General features: G+C 36.3%; 1 protein-coding gene across 5 annotated transcripts in view; it reads right to left on the reverse strand.

Annotated features, from left to right (window-relative positions):
• The window catches only part of LOC103313241 (protein vein), a 30,218-nt gene extending 15,999 nt beyond the window's left edge, over positions 1-14,219 (reverse strand). For 2 of the 5 annotated variants that reach the window (XM_015980172.2, XM_015980168.2), the window contains exon 1: positions 13,325-14,218. In XM_015980172.2, the coding sequence (XP_015835658.1) occupies positions 13,325-13,868 (544 nt within the window). In that variant the 5' untranslated portion in view covers positions 13,869-14,218. Of the gene's footprint in view, positions 1-13,324 lie in introns of all 5 variants that reach the window. The other 3 variants (XM_015980169.2, XM_015980170.2, XM_008196004.3) reach the window with 3 other exon arrangements.
• Positions 14,220-18,528: the final 4,309 nt, after the last annotated feature.

The following is an 18,528-nucleotide window of genomic DNA, read 5'->3' on the forward strand; positions in this document are numbered from 1 at the left end:
TGTTTATGATTTTGCAAGGGACAGAGACGCGCTGACTCAGCGCTCGTTAATATTTTTCCGAAATTTCGGTGCCAGGAGCGTTGACTCGGAATTTAAATATTTTTCACGAAAACGCCGATTTTTTCAAGTCGGTCATAATTTTTATAAATAAATTCCCGCGCTAGGATAATAAACAGCATGCAAGACTCCGCGAAATTTAGAAATTGCTCGCATTTTTGACGTCAGCGAGTGCTTGCCGGGACAGTGAACTTTTCGCAGCTTTAGATCAATTCGTCATTTTTATAAGTTCAAGTTTAAATACTCGAGATAATCCCAGATAGGTTCATTACGTGGGCGAATTAATTCACCCAACAAATAGCTGGAATGTGAATCCGTGTGCACTAGGAAGCTTTCCCGGTCGTAATGTATCAAACTTCCGTGGCTTTAACTGCCGTTTTATTTTTAAGTGGTTCTTTTACAGAGAGTGCTTGTTGGATTTTGAGTGACGACCGGGCAATTATCGCTTATATAAAACGATCAACTGCTTTATTTTCGTCCGTGTATTTGTTTACGTCTGCAGTAAAACGAAAAAATTTTGTACAATCAGTCGTTTCTGTGTCGCTGGCTGGCGAGGAAGCGATCACATCGGTTTGATCGCAATAAATCGATGAGAACCGCGCACAACATATTTTCTAATTTCGTAATTGGACTCGAATGCTTTCTCGACTCGCCATACACAGCACAGAGCGCTTTATTTGGCGCAGGTGGACTCTTTGCTGCTTCAAATGCGGAATTTCGCATTGAACTTTACTTGAAAAAATAACTCTAGTCACTGCCCGGGAAATCCCACCAACATCATAAGCCAAACTTCTTATCAGATTTCGAGATAAAAGCCGAACTAGGATTGATAAAAAGGTGCTTACAATTAGGTCCACTCGAAAATTGCAAAATAATTTAACAAAAATTGATAAACAGCGAAGATCGTCAAACTAAAAGTAAAGTCTGCACAAGATGTATTGGCAGAGTTGAAATAGTAAAACATAGCAGTCAAAAAACACAAAAAAATCTGGTTGTTTAAACCTTACCTGTCCTACAGAATGTTATTAGAATCAATAATTTAAAGTTATAAATTCAGCAAGAAAATTAAACAGAAATTTTATTGATAAAAATTGATTGCATGTGCTAAGCTTTCCTTTAGCCTTGGTTTAAAAATTTTCTTTCCTTAAATGTTCGGCCCCTGAACACCCTGATTTTTTGTTATTTTATTTCTCTTCTGAGCAATTTTTCGTTATCGATACCGAATTTGTCCTTGTTTTGATCTTTTGATAGATTTTACATCAAAAAATTCAAGATTAAACGAAAAAATCATCGACTGTTAAAAAATAAATCATTTGTTATTTTTCTAGAGATTATTGTTTTTGATGTAAAACCTCGTTTATCATTTTCTAGAATTATTACCGGTTGAAACTACTATTTCCTGCTGAAAATAACTTAAAATTAAAACCTTCGAGTTTGCATTTATCGTTCAAATTAGAAGCTTAAAGTTAAAAGTTCGGATTTTTTTTTATGTTGAACAAAGTAAAAATTCTAAGTTTCGGTGTTGCTGATACCTATTGTTGGTTTCATGGTCAGAACAACTATGTATTAATAAACTCGAACAAATAATAAATTAACAATAAATGTTCTCGATTCTCGATTTAGATTACTTTTCGTCAAAGCCTTAAAAGTTTTTTAAATGAAGTGACAACATAACTCACATTTAGCAAAAAACAAACTTTATTTATTGTTCTGAAACATTCAACGATATCAATACCTGGAAAAGTGAAAACTGTAGTTATCGTATGCAGATTTATTAGGTAGATAGTGTTTCAACGAATTGATATTTTTTAAATATTAAAAGTATAGACAAAGTTTATACAGACTGAACCAAAAGTAAAGCACAAAATTCATAGCTTTGTTATGTCTTTTCTCAAAAAAATCACGAACAGACTGATTCTTGCTACATTCGGTCCACTTTCATAAAAAACATTGTGGTGGAAATTAGGTACTCTTGGTATTAACTTTTATATGAGTTGTCATGGTAACAGGTTAGTCAATTCCACCACAATGGTTTTTATGAAAGTGAACCGAAAGTACATTTTAACACCATAATGACGTTTCTAATGTCATGACGCCATTATTATTTTTTTTAAATCGAAACTGATATTTTTCATAAGCTTCTTAGGTAGTACACATTTTTATCATTCAGATAAGTATAAAAAAAAACAAAAAAATTAAGCAAAAAAAATCAGAAAAGAAGAAAATATAATAAAAAAAGTTATTGAGATTATTACACAAAGAGCTTTACCTTTCATTTTTGATTTATTTTATATTGGGTAATGGTTTTTTGTTTATTGAAAAATCACTCAGTCAAAGCTTATAAAATAAGTCAAGGAAAAAAAGATAAAGCCCATTATGTTTAATTGTCGCTATTTTTTTATTTTATTAAATTTATTTTTTTATTTTTAATTCCATGTTTTTATTATTTTTTATTAGGTATAAGACTGATGTACTATTCAAACTGTTTTAAGGCTTTAATAGTTGTTTCTATAGCAATAATCAATAAAATTTCTAGATTTTAACCATCAGTGTTAAATTCTAACAGCTCGTTAGAAAAATTTCAGAATAAAATCTAATAAGATTGTCATGCTAATTATTAAAAAAATAATATTTGTTTTTTTTGTGAATTACCAGAAATATAAAGGATGTACTATGAAAAACAGTTAAAGAAAAGTTGCCGTTTTGTCATTACTCAAAAACAATGACCTCTCAAATTTCGGAATAAAATTAAATTAACTTATATTTAAAAGTAACCCACAACATTGCAAATAAGTAAAAAAGTCAGTTTAAATTTTTGCGTAGACGTTTTCTAGGAAGCCAAAATCCGATTTCGCAATACCTTTCAATGGAACTTGTAGATAATACAAATAGCGCAAAAATAGGTCGCAGCATTGAATCAAAGCACTCAAATCTCCACTTTACGGAAGCGTTGTTCATTGCACAAGGACCTAGTTTCGTAGCAAACAATATCCACTCAACAAGTTCCGAATCGGAATTTATCGCCGGACCCCACATACAGCATGTGTCCGATTATTAGCTCATTTGCCAACCGATGAGCAAAGCGTGTCAAAGCGCAACTTTATTATGTTTACGAGTGATAAAGGCTGGATTTACGGTATAGTCGAAAAAGCGACGCTTTAGCCACCCGACCAGAGGGAATAGCGCGATGTGAGTCGTCCACAAAGGACCTCGCAGAGAAAATCGCCGAATGGTAAAAAACAAGCACCAGGAACGGGGTGTTTGCGGGTGGCGCCATCGAATTAGCACGCGCGATGGTGCGCAACGTCACACAGAAGCGCCGCCCCTGTGTGTAAACCGAAACACAACGTTACGGTTGTAACCGATAATTAGATTCGTCAAAGTCGAATTTGCCGCCAAAATCGGCGAGACTGCACGGCGGGTTTGCTGACTCGACTAATAAATCCGGGTTTTATCGCCGTAATATTCACTATTTAGCCCAGTTTTGGGCGAAAGTGCGGTGGTGCCCTTTTCAGCACCTGAACAATGACTCACTTGGCACTTGAAATAGATTTGTGAGTCGTTTCGTTGTTTTTTCGGGGCGGGATGTTCAAATGAGACGTTTTTGCGTAACTGGAGTTTATTTTAAGTGAACGTTATTAATTGACAAATAAACACACATGGTTGTGGAGTGGGTATCATATGGGCGATAATCCCCATGTTTATTATTTCAAGTGACAGAAGATTACAATGTTGCTCTTCTCGATTATATTGATCAAGAGATGGGAGTAGGTGGGAAAGTTTAACACGCCCGATTAAATTGTAATAACTTGTAATTAAGTGGCGAGGCTTTCAATTAGTGCCACTTGAAAGGCAATAAATGTGCACTTTATTAGTGTTTGCGACGCTACTTACACAACCCGCGTCTGCAAAACCAGCAAACGCTCCAATCATTACAATTTTTCATTTAAAAATGTTTGATTTTTTACAAAAACCTCACAACAACGGACACCGATGGGGAAACTTTAATTGTCCGCTAATGGGAGGTGGAAATTTTAATATACGTTTTGTTACGTTCATACAAAAATGTCCGTTGTGAGGAGGCGTCCGTTATTCGGAGGTGTCCGTTAAGAGAGGTTTGACTGTAGTATAACCAAAACAGTCTAAGCAGTGGCGTATTTAGGTCCATTACCGTCTCTGTCTGTAACATTTTTTCGAAAAAAAATATCTATTGGTTAATTCAAAAAAAAACGAAAAGGAAACGAAAAATTTACAGACCTTAAAAAAGGAAAATTGTTGTTGTGACAAGGGAACAAATTTTCTTGTAATAAAATATATTTTTTGGAGAACCTACAAAAATATTTTCAATATTTTCACCTTGTACATTATCGGCGAACTTTAACTAATAGACTATTTGCTAAAACTACAAAGTATTCTAGTTTTTTTTGTTGCAAATTTGTCGGAAAATATTTATATTGATCTTCACAGTGATTTTTGAACGAAAAGTTGAATAATTCCGGAACAGAAAGAGATAGACCTATAATAGCTTATAAGTTCTATTATTTTTTCACGTAGAATCTAATTATGCAAAAATATATAGGGTGTTCCATTAAAAAATATATAACTTTGGTTCAGCACTCTGTACGCAACACCCTGTAGACGATAAAAATATTTTTAGTTTGTGGACTTTAAGTTGATCTATCGGATAGAAAAAACGGCACGGCAATATTTTCAATAGTAAAAAAGTGAAGTGACTGATTACACACCCCTGGGTCACCCTGTATGTATCTGCTTTAACTTCATTTTTTGTCATTTGATTTTCTCTATAATTCAGTAATATGTTTAACTTTTTTTCAATCAGTTTATTATTTGATCAAAATAACAGTTCTAACACGAATTCTCCAAAAATGCAAGATAGTTCTGAAAACTAAATTCAAAAACCTGAAAAAATTCTTTGTAATGTCACCACCAGATTTTTAAATATCTTCTTTATTTTCTAAGATATCCATTAAAAAATCAGCCTGTATTTATTTACAAAGTTTTAATTTTTCAGAAAAGTAGCCATTTTTACATTTTTTTCTACCATTACTCATCGTGAATTTTCTATAATATGAATAGAAACAACTTAAAACTTTTTAACCAAACAATTAGCAACTTAAGAAGTAAAAAAAAATCGACGAAAATTAAAAATCTGATCAATTGATTTAAAAAAATGCAGCCCGTCTATTTACGAGCAATTTTTTTAACCAAAATAAAGATATTGGCGTCCGGGGCTATAGTCTTCTGTGAATATGCCACTAAGTGGGTGATATCAAAATTCTTCTTTAGATGAAAATTTCTGAAAAACCAATACACCAATGGATTTCAAATTTGGAAGCAATGAGTAGTAGAGACAGCTAAAAGAGTTTTGAAAATTCCGAAGGAAAGTTTTTGGGCGTAATTTGGGCCGATGATCTCGTCAGTGAGTCACCCCCGGCATTGCATAAGCCGTCCTTATTTACGAATCTTTTTTTAAGTTTGGAGATGCATGAGTAAGTTGGTAGTAGTGTCAGTTGGCTTGTTTTGAAGCCGTCGCCTCTATAAATATTGTCCCCGAAGCCCGCGAATAATTCCCAATGTCAGATTAATCAATCCTCCATGACCTCATCTTGAGCCAGGTGGACGTCGTCCCCGAAACCGCCCCGATCTGCGTCCCATCGAGCCCCGCATCGAGCACGAAGAAGTAAGTATGGAGGCGACCTTACAAGGTCCCCTGCTCGAAACTACCTTCCCATGCACATTTGGCGTAAGTTCTACAAAAGAATAAAGATCAAGTATATCATATATGGGAAGAATCACTGTAAATGGAAAACCGGGTAAGTCGTGGACATGGCCAGTATTCAACGAGTGCGTACAAACCGGCGACCAGATCGTCGACACAGCTTTGTGGAATTTTTTGCAATGAGGATTTTTTCGAAAAATAAGGGTGGACCGGACCGACGATGTGTGTCACTCGTAGTGGAGTGGAGAGGAGCGCCAGTTGGCACCGAAGCCAGACACCCCGAAATAGCAACACATTATATAGGCGCAATACCAAACAGTCTGCTCGAGTTTGGCCATAGGCGATGCAAGAGCGGACACCAAAGGCGTATAAATAAAGCGGGGAAAAACGGAAAACCATTGCGTAAGAGCGAGATGGCTCCACCACATTTTCACAATTCAACATTAAAAAAAACAACATATAGTCAACTTTCTGCAAATACACCGTGTGGTCATTCACAGTCCAGAATAAGCAAGTATCATCTTATGTTAAAAATACATCCACCTTAGAAAGACTACAGCTAGACAAATCTCAAGTCAAGGATAATCTATTTGATGAAAATGATCGTATTTTTTAGAAAGCAGTTTTTTTTTGACAGTAGGATCTACACCCTTTGTACACATATAATTGAAAACTTTTGATCAACTGATTGATTGATCACCACGGGAAACCCATATTTCAAAAGAAGACAATGCGGAAAGTTTCGAAATTTTGGCAATAACGGCAATTAATTGTGAACAATAAAACAATAAAAAATCACCCTCGATTTATTTACTTGTTTGGTTATATATTTATTTTTTATTTTTATTTTTCAAAAAACGTCATTTTTACACTTTTCTCTACAATGTGTTTTTAAATGATTCTCATCTAGTCGTCATGTAAAATCAGGAATGCCGCTTTATAGAAATAATGACAAGCATTTAGACACCAAATATTACCATTCTCCATTTATTAAGTCCCCAGTTCAGAAATAAGCTTCGACAATAAAAATGTTTTCTTGGACAGTGTAACAATTTAGTTGCATTTTAACGAAATTTTTAAAAGTAATTAATGGACAGTTTGTGAATTTCACGAAATTCTTCCGCCCTGGGCGTAAATACGCCACTGACAGCGTCAGTGATTGAACTTTTCTTTGTCATCCTTTATCAATTATCACTAAAGAGTTTAAGAATAGTGACGTCCAAAACTTTTAGTTAAGAATACTCATTTTTCTCATATTCTGTTCATTTTCGACAGTTGTTATAAACATCATCATACTCAGCCATTAAATTTTTTCATCCAAATAAATAAAATTATGCAACTCCTAATTAAGGGTTAATTTTCTACATTTCCACAGAATATTAGAGAGGAAAAAAATAACATGTAGGTAAAATTTCCCAAAAGACATCGATTTTATGATTTTTAAGCGTATTTAACTTTTTGGGTCATTTATGGCAGTATTACCTCAGGCATTACCTCAATAATAGGAGATTATGAAAAGATGTTTCTTACCAGGTCCGATTTAAAAAATATTCGTAAAAGGAAAACGACCCTTCAAACTTTGCAAAATTTTACCTGGCGTTTCCGTAGTCAAATTTTAGCGGAAGCTTGACTATAATTTACCAAATTATTCTAAGGTGTGTTTGTGAATGCAGTAATTTTGCTATCAATGTACGCCACTGGCTGAGACCGTGTTTTCGGAATCCCGAGCTTTTTCCGAGGTGTTTGCGAAGGCGTCCCTGGGGTTCCCTCTGGTACGTGACGCACACCGTGGGTGAGTCGGTGGAGGCTCTCACGAAGAGCAGTCGGCGCGGCCTTGCGCCTAGCCTAGCCCAGCTGCCTGCCGCGATTACCCATGTGTGTCCGCATTATGTGCAAATCCGATAATTGGGATCATCATCCTAGTTGGACAGCACGTATTACACAGACGTTTCGTCTACGAGGCGCGGTGATTAAGTTGGTATAGAAAAGGGTCCCAAACAGGGCGCTGAGAGACACTTTCCGAAGGAAAAACGACTCGGAAGCACTAAGCTTTCGTGTCTGCACTCGTTCAAGTTTTGTTCATTTTTAAATGTGTTGACTCTGTGAGAACTCTATTCAATCTTTCGATACTTTTAATTTTGTTAATTGTTTCACCAGAATGTATACATTTTAGACAGAGGATGAGAGCAGTTGTTCTTGAAATATGTTTCCATAAATACACCGTTTAACTTATTGGTGCAGGAAGACATAATTTACCTACCTTTCCTTTCTATTGAGAATAGCGACAGAACAAAAATATACTTAGGTAAAAATACGTGGGTATTATATACTTCTACATGTTGATACGAGACAAATAAATGATACAGCTAAATAACTAAATAAAATTTTTCGTAATATTTTTACAAAAGTTTGTTTGTTTAAGATAGGTATTCAGTATTTTTATACATTATCATTTGAAGCATACAAAATAATATACAAAAAAAAAGAAAATCCCTTTGTTTCCTTTGTATAGCCCCATATTCCCAGTTTTTTTGACGTATACTTTACATTGTGACCACAATTCAAAATAACGAAGTTCGATTCCGGATGCGGAAAGTATTTTTGTTCATTTTTGTTTCAACAGTTCTAAAGAAGGTTTGCCTCGACGTCCAATAAATGTAATTATGTTAAGCCCAATAAACTTTAATTACTGAAGTTTTGTATAAACGAAAGTTAATTCAAATTTTCTTGAACCAGACACGGTATAATTATTTACTTGTATTAAATAAATATAGTTCAAAACTAAAGCTGAACAAGATTTTTTATTAAAAAATTCAAATCGTGATTTTAATATTATGATCTATGAGAAATGGCAGCATCTAGAAGTCAAAAGTAGGCAAAATACCTTATCTTTCTTTAGCCGAATGTCGATAGCTTTCACGGTAAATAGTTTAGTCCGCGAATAATAAATCCATGTCCATGACTTGACGAAGAAAAATTATTTTAAAGACTTGTGTTCCAGAGATTACATTGTTTAAAAATACAGGGTAATAACTGCAAAAACTACCAGAAAAAATGTTCTGTCACTGCTTATTAGAAAAGAAAACATCTTTTGAATTCTATTATTACGTCTTAAAATTATTTGCACCACTTTTAAAGTCACCCACCCCGTATAGACATTGACATTAATAAAATCGCTGACGCTGCATTTTTTCTTTTTTCTAATTGTATCTTTTAAACTAGTCGCATTCAGTTTCAGTTCACACAAAACCGTAATGTTGAAGATTCAAAAAATTCGGAAAATCCCAAATGTAAAGGCTCTAAGCGAAGTTGATTATGGTTGGTAATATCACTTAAAAAATATTTAGAACAGAACAGTTGGTTTTTCTGCATGCCTGAATAATCAAATACATAAGTAACCAAAACAAAAACAGAATAAAAAGAACAAGAAATTTATAAAGACTACACCACAGGCCGCTTTTAAGAAAATAGACGAAATTTTATTGAGATGTAATTGATAAGCAAATACCCATGCGATAAACAATTTTTCGACCCCAGTTTAATTATCCGCATAATATTATTTAGATTTTCTTTTCGATTATAGTTTCATCTACGACGGATTTTCTATAAAGATTTATGGTTTTCCTAAGGATTTTTAGTCGGAAAAGTGCACTATTGCACTATTCACTGCCATTATTCTCTGTCGTGAATTATAGCCTTTATAATAGGAACGGCTCATTTTGCCATAGTATTAATAATAATAACAATAATATGTAACATTTATTGTCTACAAGAAAAATCCAATTATTGAACAAACTTATTTTTATTTTGCTAAATAAAATAAAATCGTTGAAATAGTACTGGTATTATTGGATGTGAACAGGGAACTAAATAATATCTAATAAGGTCACGCACTAGACAGGATAATGATGTTACATATCAGTAAAAAAAGCATTAGCATTTCTCGCAGCTACTCGTAGTCTAAGGACTAAAACAATCAAAACAATTTCTGATGACTTTCCAAAACTCCTAGATTGAATAAGTCTATACACAGCTTAATGAAAGTTGTCGCCGTGGTGTGCGATATCGTCGGTCCTCCGGTCCCGAATTCGTCTCGCCTCGGTTATGAATCAGTGTAAGCCTCCTTGGAGCTTTCATCTGCGGTGGTCCCTTAAATGGTCAAGCGGCAGCGACCGGAGCCGAATAATCCGGGCGTACGTGCTCTTCTCCGTATTTCGAAATGAATCAGTGTCCTATTTGCACATAATGCGTCCGTCTAATCGGATTATTCGGAATAATCGCGCGTAAAAGTGTGTCGTCCGGGAATCTGTGTCATCAGTCGTAATATTTTATACGCACTTTAGGTGATTACGCGATGACCCAGCCACCGGAGCGCGAACGCGCCGCCATTGTCTCGACATTCTGTCTTTGGACAAATCGATTCGTTTCGAACATCCGCCGGAAAATCGGGAAAAATCCACAAGTGCATCGAACTCGACGAACGGGCTGCCAAATCGCCTGCCAAAAGCGACGACGGACGCGACGATATATCTCGCTTTAATTCTGCTGACTAACTTTTGAGACGATTTTCGATTTGGGGGTTCAAGGCCGGGCCGACTTCGCCGACACACCCGGTACACGCGTAATTGGGCTTGTCCAAATTATGGAATTTTAAGCGTGTGCGATGCATTATTCAGCGGCCCGGAATTGGGCTCCGGAGACGCTCCGGACCAACACGGAATCGCCTGCATGTACCTACGAGGAGGTGCACACCTACGACGCGCTCTGGCATTTCAGGCATTTATGTAGATCATTGTGACGAGCTTTCCGGACGAATAAATACACACAGTGATCAAACAAATACTAAAAGACCGATTCGAAGTATAAACGGGCTAACCACTGCCAATTGGGAGGTAAAATGTCTGTTTCCACTGTTACGCCGGTTGAATAAAGTTGTTAGCGTTAAAATATGCAGTGGCGTGTCATGTGGAAAAAATATCTTTAAATCGAATACTATTAAATGAATAATACAATTTTTAATGATTTAACTTCCCAAGAAAAAAGTTATTTAAGTCAGTGACGGCTGTATTCCGACACTCTTTACTTGAAATTATCAAGATTAAAGTTTTATTCGGTTCAGACGGATTCACTTTAATAGATTTTTAAAAACAAACAATTTTTTATGCCATAATGCCATCAGTAATTGTAACAAAATATACCAGACCCAGTGGCGTCACCATAGTTGAAGCAGTAAAACACTTAAATAATTTAAATAATACAGTTTTGTTTAAGTTTTTTAGGGCCCATTTTAGATTCATTGTCCAGCACTCATTTGTGCAGCGTTTGTTGTCTCCGGAACCACCAAACCGCTGCTTATTTTTAAACATTTTTCCTCGTAAATGTCAGTTCTAGTTAAATTGTAGAGTTTGAGGTTATTTTTGCAAAGTATTTTATTACGTTGGCAGTTTGTGCTCCATAAATTTTTATTGACATTTGAAGTAATGAAAAGTTCACTAATAAAATCGCGCAGATATAAAATTTTTGTGTAGATACAAGTACACAGAATAACAAGAGATAAATCGCGTTATTATAGCTCAAAACCCAAATTTTACCGAAGAAAACACAAGTTTGAAGAACTTCATTCTGCATAATTTGTATTGGAAATAATACAAAAAGCTGTTCGATACGAAGTTTCCTTACAGCTTAACCATTTGCACCACAATGGTTTTTATGAAAGTGATCCGAAAGTAATTGTAATATTTCAATGAAAGTTTCGCAAATTTACTTAAAATTTAGAAAAGATAACATATCGAAGATAAAAGTGCCGAATTTTCATTTTTCAAAATTTGGCACACAGTGGAACAGTATCTCTTAATTTTTGACTTAAAAAATTGGGCACTTGAAAATCGTTACGGTATTTTGGAGTGACAGTAGTGTCTTGTATGTTGACGGCAATTTAGAGTAACAATGAAAATTTTTTGCCCGTTTGCACAGAAGTAAACACTAAGAATAATAAATAAAAATTTTGCAAACTGTTATATAGAAAGTTGTTATATTTCATGAGTTTTTTCTGATACACCCTAAGTAGAGTATAAAATGTTACTACTGGGCCACGACACTTGGCGTCTTAAAAATCAAGGTAGAATCTTACAAATTTAACCGAAAAGGGACATAGTCATAGGTCATAGGCATAGTCGAATATTGGGGTTTTGCAAACCGAGAGATTTGAATAAGAATTCTGGCTTTTTTTAAGGTCTGGTTTTCTTTAATTTTACCAATTATTATCCTGGTCCAGAAATAAAAAAGCCATTTTGGGAATCTTAAAACAAGAGCTTTTATTTGTTTAATATTATTACCGGTCGCCACTCGAAGTAAAAATTCATTTTGAAGTGTCTCAAAACAAGGAATGCTGTAAGGTTTTTTTGGGTGCTTTTAATGTAATTATGTTTGATTTTGGATGGTTTTCAACAGTTTTCCCATGTGCCCATTTTCTGGTGGTCTATTGAGTTTCGAGTATTTTTTGGGAGCATAAAAAATTATGATTTTTGAAGGAATTTCACAACATTAGTTTGTAAGGCGCCAAATATACCTGTTTGATTTGGTGTTGTTTTTCTCTTTTTCTGCATGCGCCAATTGGTCTGGCCCCGAAATAAAAAGCCATTTTGGAGTGTCTAAAAACACGGTATGTTGTAAGTTTCTTAGAGTGCTCGTAAGATAATTTTGCATGATTTTGGCTGATTTTCAACGGTTTTTTAATATGCCCAATTTTTGGTGCTCTACGGATATTTGAATACTTTTGGGGTGCATAAAAATTAATGCTTTTTTTTCGGATGTTTACCTTTGGGATAACAGCTGAATTTGTAAGATTCTGCCTTGTTTTTTGAAGACGCCAAATGTCCTGGTCCAGAAATAAAAAGCCATTTTGGAGTGTGTAAAAATAAGGTATTTTGTTAGTTTTTTAGGGCGTTCTTGAGGTAATTTTCCATTATTTTGGGATATTTTAACGGTTTTTTCGTGTGCCCAATTTTTGGTGGTCCACACATATTTGAGAACTTTTAGGGTGGATAAAAATTAATGATTTTTGAGAGGTTTTGGGCCCTTTTCGGTTGTTTGCTTTTGGGCAAACAGTTAAATTTGTAAGATTCTACCTTGATTACTACTCTAGAAACGCTAAAAAATTATTAATGTAAAGATTTAGGTAGTAGGTACTAGAAAAAAAATCAAGGAAATTAAAATGTTCCCTTTTATTGCTTTAATCTAAACACGTTCTTAGTTATTTATTGTTTTCAAAGCGTAATCGAGTGCTACATACTTATCAATGAAATAGTGTACCTATCTATGAGAAAATCTAATGAGTAGGTACAGCATATGATACTGAAGTAAACGATCAAAAATTGTACCTAATTAGTTTTGAATAAAAGTTTGTGTATCCAAGTCGGTGCTTTAAGAATGTTTTGTGTATGCATGTGTAAGACGAAATTGTGTCTTTGAGCAGAAGTGATAAAAACTCGTAATGAGTCGATGTGAATTGTCATCAAGGCGACTTACTAAAGTTATCATTAGTGACTTTGACGATGGCTCTTTCCATTTTGCTTGTGTATCGTTCCGGTACAAAAGCGGCGGAGAACTTGTGCGGCCCGGAGGTGTTGAGGAAGAGTATGTACTGTTGTGAGTTTTCGATTTTGGTCCTGACTAGGGGTTTCGCCCTGGTGGCGAAGTTGTCGTACTCGCAGTACTTGCTGGTGTTGTTCTTGTGCAGCCGCAGCGGTATGAGCTCCCCGGAGTCCCTGGCGGCCGAGGCTGGGGGTTCGCGTTTGTACCACTTGAGCACCGTGAACAGCACCTGACATTCGTCCCTGCTGGCGTTCCTGCAGTCGGTGCTCAGGCTCTGGGCCGTGGCGAGCGCGACGGTGCCGGCCCTGTACGCCTTCCACGCGGCGTCGATCCTGGGGCAGGAGCGGCGGTGGCGCAGCCGCGGCGGCACTTCACTCACTGAGCGACTCCTGGGCATAGCGTTTGTGAAACCGGAACAAGCTGCGAGAACCACTAGGAAGACGAGACATGCACACTGCTCCACCGATAATCCTAACATGTCTGCAGGTCGCGTACTCACGGCGATCTCACGGCCCGGAGCCCCCCGATCGGAGACACTGCATGTGTGCACCTGGGGCCGGCGACGGCGCCGCCCAACGTCATCCCGGTCACGCACTGACGCACCTCCACATCACCAAACACCACCGCGACGACGACCACGACGAGCACCAGCACGAGGAACGACTACGAGCGCCGTCGAGGGCGATGTTGACGGCTGAGAAGTACAACCTACACTGACTGAAGTCCCCCTCCAAAGCGGCCGCCGACAGACGCCGCAACGAGAATAAGAGAGGACGGACGTCGTCTACGGCGCGCTACGACGCTACCCCCACGACCACTATTACACAACCAGCCCCCGAAACCACCACCGAACCCAACGAACACTCAGGCGCCACCTTATCTTATCTACCTCGCACACGAATTACTCCTACCGCGACCAATCTCATCGCAATTAACAATTCTCAATCAACACTGCGACATTTTCGTTCCCAATTGCCCCCTGCCACCATTCAATCACCAAAATGAAAACGACCAGCAGTGGCTCAAAATCTGAAAAAAATTGGGCCGAATTGCTAATTTTTGGACGTTCTATATTTTGAGGCACCTTAAAAAAAATTATTGTCTTTTGGGATATGTCCATTTTTGTCAGAAAATCTCAGTAAGGCTTCGATTTTATATTTTAGTTCGTAAGTTCGATTTTGTCGGATATGTGAAATTTGCCTATTTCCTGTTTAAAAAAAAGGTTCCTCATATGCGTCCTCAGTATGATAGTCGAAAAAAACAGCCGCTTTACTAAGACATTTATTGAACAATATAAAATACTTAAGAAATATATATTATAAACAAAATATAAAGCAAATTAATCTTTTTCTTTCCAAAAAACAACTCTGAAAATATTTTTTTAAGTTTTACTACGTTAATAGGAATCAACACATCTTGTTACCATTTTTCATTTTCTTGTTCACAATAGAATAGCTTTTTGAAAAAAATCCGGTGTTCCACTTTAGGCATCTTTACCCAGTCTATTTCAGTCTGAAATAAAAACACGATGCAAAAATGTTATTACAGCCACTGGGTGTCCTATTTGCACACTTCCCATTTTTGAGATTTTTCATTGGAATGCATTCTTTATCACGATTTTTTCGCTGGCGCCTTCTGTTTATCTCCATCAAAACAATAATGGCCGTTGTGTATTTATTAGTTTATCAGTGCACTGTCGGCACTCATTCATACCTACCTGGAATTACTAGAGACAATAATAATGAAAGATAATCTCTCCGGAAATATTTGCGGGGTGATTCGCCTAAAATCGGTTTTGAGGTTTTTTTGTTGCTCACCCCAACGAATTCGATGTGAAATTAAAACGCAAGTCACCGTATGACTGTTGAATAATTTCCGTTTGAAACGTCCCGACTTCCGGTTTTCGTGTTTTCAAATTTTTGGACGAGGCGAGGTGATTTAGCTCGCATACAGCCTGGCCCAACAAGAACAATCCTCCGAAAACACCACGTTTTCTTCACTTTTTTTAAAAAAAAAAATAGAAAATGCATTAATTTTTGTAAAATTACTTTACTCTCGACTCTGACTTAGAGAAACCAGCAAAAAAAAAGGATTAATTTTGATGTTAACGAGCTAATGTTAATGTTATTATACAGGGAGTAGCAAATTGTACTGGATTCCGAATTCTCGATTTATCTTGCAATTAGTTTATTGACATTTTCAACTAATTATACCTTGCACCTACGATTTGATGTAACTGCAGTATGTTATAAAAAAGTCACTAAACGCCGACTTTTACGGCTTAGCGGCAAAATCTGTTCGACAATAGACTAATAATAATTGCAGCAGCTTCTCGCTAAAGTGCTTATTTACGATATCTAATAAAACTGAAAACGTATCACCAGATGTTGCCTTCCTTGCGCGCTAGCCTAGCTGGGAAGGATGAGTTTTTGAGTTGAGTAATAGATTTTGGAAAATTCGGTTGTTTGTCGCTTCCGGATGCGTTCCCGACCATCAATTTGCTAATTTGTTCGTGCCCCTCTATAATGAGTCGCAGTTTGACGAATGACAAATAACTCCGCCCTCGTCAGCACTCCCCGCTGTTCCTTGACCCGTGCAAATCCGCGACGTTATGACGAGTGTGATGCATGAAAAAATTGAAAAATGGATTCCCGGTGAAAGTCAAACGTTTGCCGAAACAGTGGCAAGGCCGCTCGTTAAACTAAACGCCTCTTTACTGTCAATATTTTTGCAATTGTCACCTTTTTACGAGCGCTCAAAGTGTTTTACTAAGGCGAGTTTCTCCAACAATTTTCAGAATGTGGCGTGAACCGACTACCTTTTTGGAGTATCGCGTGCGTTTTATGTCTTTCACGCCGGCGTTCTGTAAACAGAATCCATTTAATTCCGTACGTACGATACGAAAACATCCAAATCTATTTTCACATAGGTGGTAATACGCGAGCTGGCGACGACGGTGAGGAACCCGACCGTAGAAGCTCAACGCCGTATTTTCAACAAAAATGTGCTTTATAGTGGACTGTTTTGAAGTGAAACAATTTTATCGGTTCAGATTTTGAATTTCGAATTCTAATTATATTGTTTTCAAAAAATAAATGAACAAAATTATTTTTATCATCTTCACCTTAAACAAAAAAGTGAATTTATGCGGAACAAAAATTTGTAACGAGTAAGCGAGAAACGTAATTGTTACTGGCGGTCGAATTCTTTCCAAAATGGATCAAAAACTTTTCCCACTGAGCTGTCGTAAAAATAATTTGTTATTTTTTTTCTTATTATTATCTAATCTAACTTCTAATTTATAACTGATTTTTTGAAATACGTATTTTATATAAAGTAAAGACTTTGTATACAGGGTGTACCCTCGTTCTTAACACTTGATTGTCACAGTCTTTCACATAGTTATGTCAATTTTTTTGTTCAAATTTTTGTTTGAGGGCTTTGTCAAAAAATCACAGTTTTTGATTTCTTTACAATATAGGAATATTTTTTTTTTCATTTGATAACCAAAGCTTTGAAGGGTAAAATCTTCAGAATTGACAACTGTCAAATTGCAAGGCTACTATGATTTTTTGAAAATTATAATAAAAAATTGATTACAACACAGTTTTTTTGTATGAAATGACTCTGTCTATTGCAGTTTTTGAAATGATCGTGTTTGATGAAAATCACCATAAATGTCGGTGTTTTTTTGATTACCGTTAAGAAAATAGAGTCATTCTAATTGAAAAACTGAGTTATAGCCGTTTTTTGGTAACCATTTTAAAAAAATCATACTAGCCTTGAATTTTGACAGATGTCAATTCTATATTAGCTATATTATTATTATTATATTACACTTGAACTTTTATATTAAACCATTATGAAATGATTGAATTAATTTCTCCACATATTCAAGATTTAAAAAAATGCTAGCTTCTATCAACTGATTTGCTTTGGATTGTCAAAAAAGTTTTTAAAATTGGCAACACTGCCGTTGATTTTCGAAAAGCGGCCGCCAGAAACAACGTGATCTTACTAAAAATGCAGCGTTTTCTACTAAATTAACTTTAATTAAGTGTCGGCCTGCAAAATTGTTTTTGACTCAGGAGCGCTCCTGAGAAAAATCCCGTTTCCGTCGTTCTCGTCGCGCTCTTAATCTGCCCAACTTATCCAAAAATACCTCCCCGTCTCGGTCAAATACGCTTTAACTGACTAAATGCCCTCTATTTATAGCCGGCTCGCGTGTTTCCACGAATTCGGTTACTTTTGCTTGAAATTTCGATCAAAAACAAATATTTAACGTTGAGATTATCCTGACGGAAAACCGGCGAAAATCCCTCGTAGGTGTACTCAATGATACCCGATTTTTCATTTAATTATCTCGTAAATATTTCCCGGAGTGCGTGCCGTAACAATAATAAACGCTCCGAAATAGCCAGCTTGACACTAACCATCGCGAATTTTTGGTACACTTCCGCGTTGACAGAGGTCGCTGATTTAAAGTTACGTAACCGTAAAAATTGCGGGTTTTGGGCACGCCACTGGACGACTTTTATGCGCTTTGATTGGTCGGCAGACGATGCAACTGTTTTAATACACGTGACGAATCCGTAGAGTATTCATGGCCTTGCAGATGCAGATGTAATTGGACTGTGTCATCGGGAAAATTGACTTTTTATGACCTTTCGCGACGATCTATGACGCCATTTGAAAATGTTTTTCCGATTAACAAAACTTAAAAATAAAATAAAGCACTCGGAAATCTGACTACGGCACAAATAAATGGCAAAATAGATATAACACGAGTTGTTTACAGGATTGTCGGATCGCAGGTAGCTTTGAAATTCGACACTTAACTTTTGTCGTGTAATTATTCCAGTGTTGTTTACAAATACGACCCGCCACTGTCTAAATAACACTTTTTTGTTACATCAAATTTCAATGGGCCAAATGACCTGTCAGAGCAAGGCTACCGAAGTAAAATAAACAAAACATTAACTGGACGACATTGACATTTAAAAATAGGCCCAACTATTTGTCAAAAGCTTTGTCAAAATTCGTACTACGCCACTGGTAGTTATGATTTGACCCAAACTGCATCAATCGAAACGGTTTGATTTTTTAAATTAATTGCTTAATTAGGTATTAGTGCTACA

This window comes from Tribolium castaneum, chromosome 5, assembly GCF_031307605.1.
Source record: "Tribolium castaneum strain GA2 chromosome 5, icTriCast1.1, whole genome shotgun sequence".
Taxonomy (NCBI): Eukaryota; Metazoa; Arthropoda; class Insecta; order Coleoptera; family Tenebrionidae; genus Tribolium; species Tribolium castaneum.